Genomic DNA, 2,297 nt, shown 5'->3' on the forward strand with positions numbered 1-2,297 from the left:
GTTAATCTTGTCGATGATAATGAAGATCGTCTAATGCCATTCAATGAAGTTCAAGAAGATGTGGTATTTTGGTCGCCAGAAAGAAATGTGATAGAAAAAGGAATGTTTTTTCAAACCAAGGCGGAGCTTGTATACGCTGTTAGGCTTTAGAACATAAGAGAAAACAGGGAGCTTATTGTTATGGATACGAGGCCAACGTTTTGGAAAGCACAGTGCATGACCAGGGGGAAGAATTATCGTGGTGTTATGGACCGGGTCCCGTGTAGGTGGGTTGTAGTTGGATCTAACAGAAACAGATTAGGATTGTTTCAGATCACAAAGTGGGTGGAGAGTCACAATTGTTATGGAGAAGTGATATCTAACAACAACCGATGTATGACAGCAAGTATGATTGCTTCTGAAATCTTGTCACAGGTGCATGAGGATTTAACTTTAAAAGTTAGATAGATCCAGGCGCAAGTAAAAACAACTTTTAATGTTGATGTGAGCTACGCCAAGGCGTGGAATGCAAGAAGGTTAGCAATTGAAAGGTTGTATGGAACTTGGCCGAGTAACTTTGTATGTTGCTGAATTACAACGTGCTAACCTAGACACTGTTGTGGAATGGCTCCATTCTCCAACCAGTTCAAGCCATATACATACATTCAAGTTTGTATTTTGGGCATTTGGACCGGCAATTAGGGCATTCCAACGTTGTATTCCGGTGATCTTTGTCGATGGCACTCATTTGAAAGGCAGCTACAAGGGTAAGTTGCTAACTGTAGTGACGAAGAACGCCAATGGACAACTATTGCAGGTCGCTTTTGGCTTGGTTGATGAAGAGTCTAATGAAAGTTGGGCATGGTTTCTAAATCTCTTTGAAGAGCATGTCGGATCGCAGCGGCAGGGTGATTTGTGTATCATTTCAGACCGTCACCAAGGCATTCTTAATGCAGTGAACCAAATTCAGGAGTGGCATCATCGGTATTGTTTGAGGCACGTTTGTAGCAACGTGAACTCGCACTTCAAGAACAAGAGAATCAAAAATCTGGCTTGGGTTATCGGTTCCACGTCCCAATCATCCAAGTATACTTGGGCGATTAATCAAGTCAAAGGTGAAGATGATGCTGTTTGGCCGTATCTGAGAAACATTGGTTTGGATAAGTGGACTCTAAGGCATGACTCGGGCCTTCGTCGTTGGGCTAACTTAACGACAAACATTGTCGAGTTCCAAAACAATATCCTTGGTAAGGCTCGAATGCTACCTATTAGAGCTTTAATTGAGAGCACTTTTACTTGGACAAGAGACCATTTTGTCAGCCAATACCGGAAGGCCAGTAGTTGGAAGCCACCACTATCACGCAAAATGTGGGAGGTTTATCAGATGCGTGAAAGAGCCGCAATAAGCCATAGGGTGGAAGTGTTTGATGAACGAACAGGAAATTACACGGTTCGAACAAACCAGAGAAATGCACAAGGCGAGTACAGTTACAATGTTGTCATGGGCGAGAATAGGAAAAAATGCTCTTGTGGAGCTTGGCAACATCAAAGGTTCCATGTTCTCATGCCATTGCTGTTTGCAGATATAGACAAGAGAGAGCTGCTAATCTTCTAAGTAAGAGGTACACAACTAGGAGTTGGATAAATAAGTATAATGCCGCACTTGCTCCCCTCCGAGAGGTGAATTACTGGGCGCAGGTAGATTGGCAGATCCAGGGAGACCCAGAAAAACTGGTCACGCAAAGGGGTAGGAGACGCACCAGACGGTACCAGAACGAGATGGATGAGAGTTCTACCAGCAGATCTTCAAGCTCAAGACAACAAGCTAGATGTGGTGTTTGTGGTCATTTGGGCCATAACAGGAAGACATGCCCTGACCTTTGAAGATGACATGCCCTGAAATTTCAACCTCAAGAAAAATGTTGTCGCTTATCTGTTTCTGTTAGTTTATGTTTGGTTTTTCCTGAATTCCTAATCTGTTTTTTATTAATAACATTACTTAAAACTAAAATACAACACAATTTAAAAACATAGTACTTGATAAAAAAAAAAAACAAATACATAATTATTAAAATTACTCTTCATCTTTGATTGAAATTTTCCCTAAGCCGCGGTAAGCTGTTTCGTTTGCCCACCACTTGTCGTGTTGCGGGCATTTGACTTCCTAAGTACTTTTGCCTTCCCCGCAGTTGTCATGATACGATTCGGCCCAGGTGCACTGGTCACCCAACGTGTGACCAGCGTTAAAAACGTCATCCACCACCCTCTTTATCTTCTTGATCTCATCCTGCACAACCAACGAATATGTCTCTTTGTGC

The 2,297-nt window shown here is 42.5% G+C and overlaps 1 protein-coding gene across 1 annotated transcript; it reads left to right on the top strand.

Annotated features, from left to right (window-relative positions):
- Nucleotides 1-535: 535 nt before the first annotated feature.
- Nucleotides 536-1,863, top strand: LOC122583303. The gene is made up of 2 exons (XM_043755722.1): nucleotides 536-1,461; nucleotides 1,563-1,863. Exons 1-2 carry the CDS (start codon nucleotides 536-538, stop codon nucleotides 1,861-1,863), a joined length of 1,227 nt encoding a protein of 408 aa, XP_043611657.1.
- The last annotated feature ends 434 nt before the right edge of the window (nucleotides 1,864-2,297 follow it).

The sequence above is a fragment of the Erigeron canadensis genome, chromosome 9 (assembly GCF_010389155.1).
Source record: "Erigeron canadensis isolate Cc75 chromosome 9, C_canadensis_v1, whole genome shotgun sequence".
Taxonomy (NCBI): domain Eukaryota; kingdom Viridiplantae; phylum Streptophyta; class Magnoliopsida; order Asterales; family Asteraceae; genus Erigeron; species Erigeron canadensis.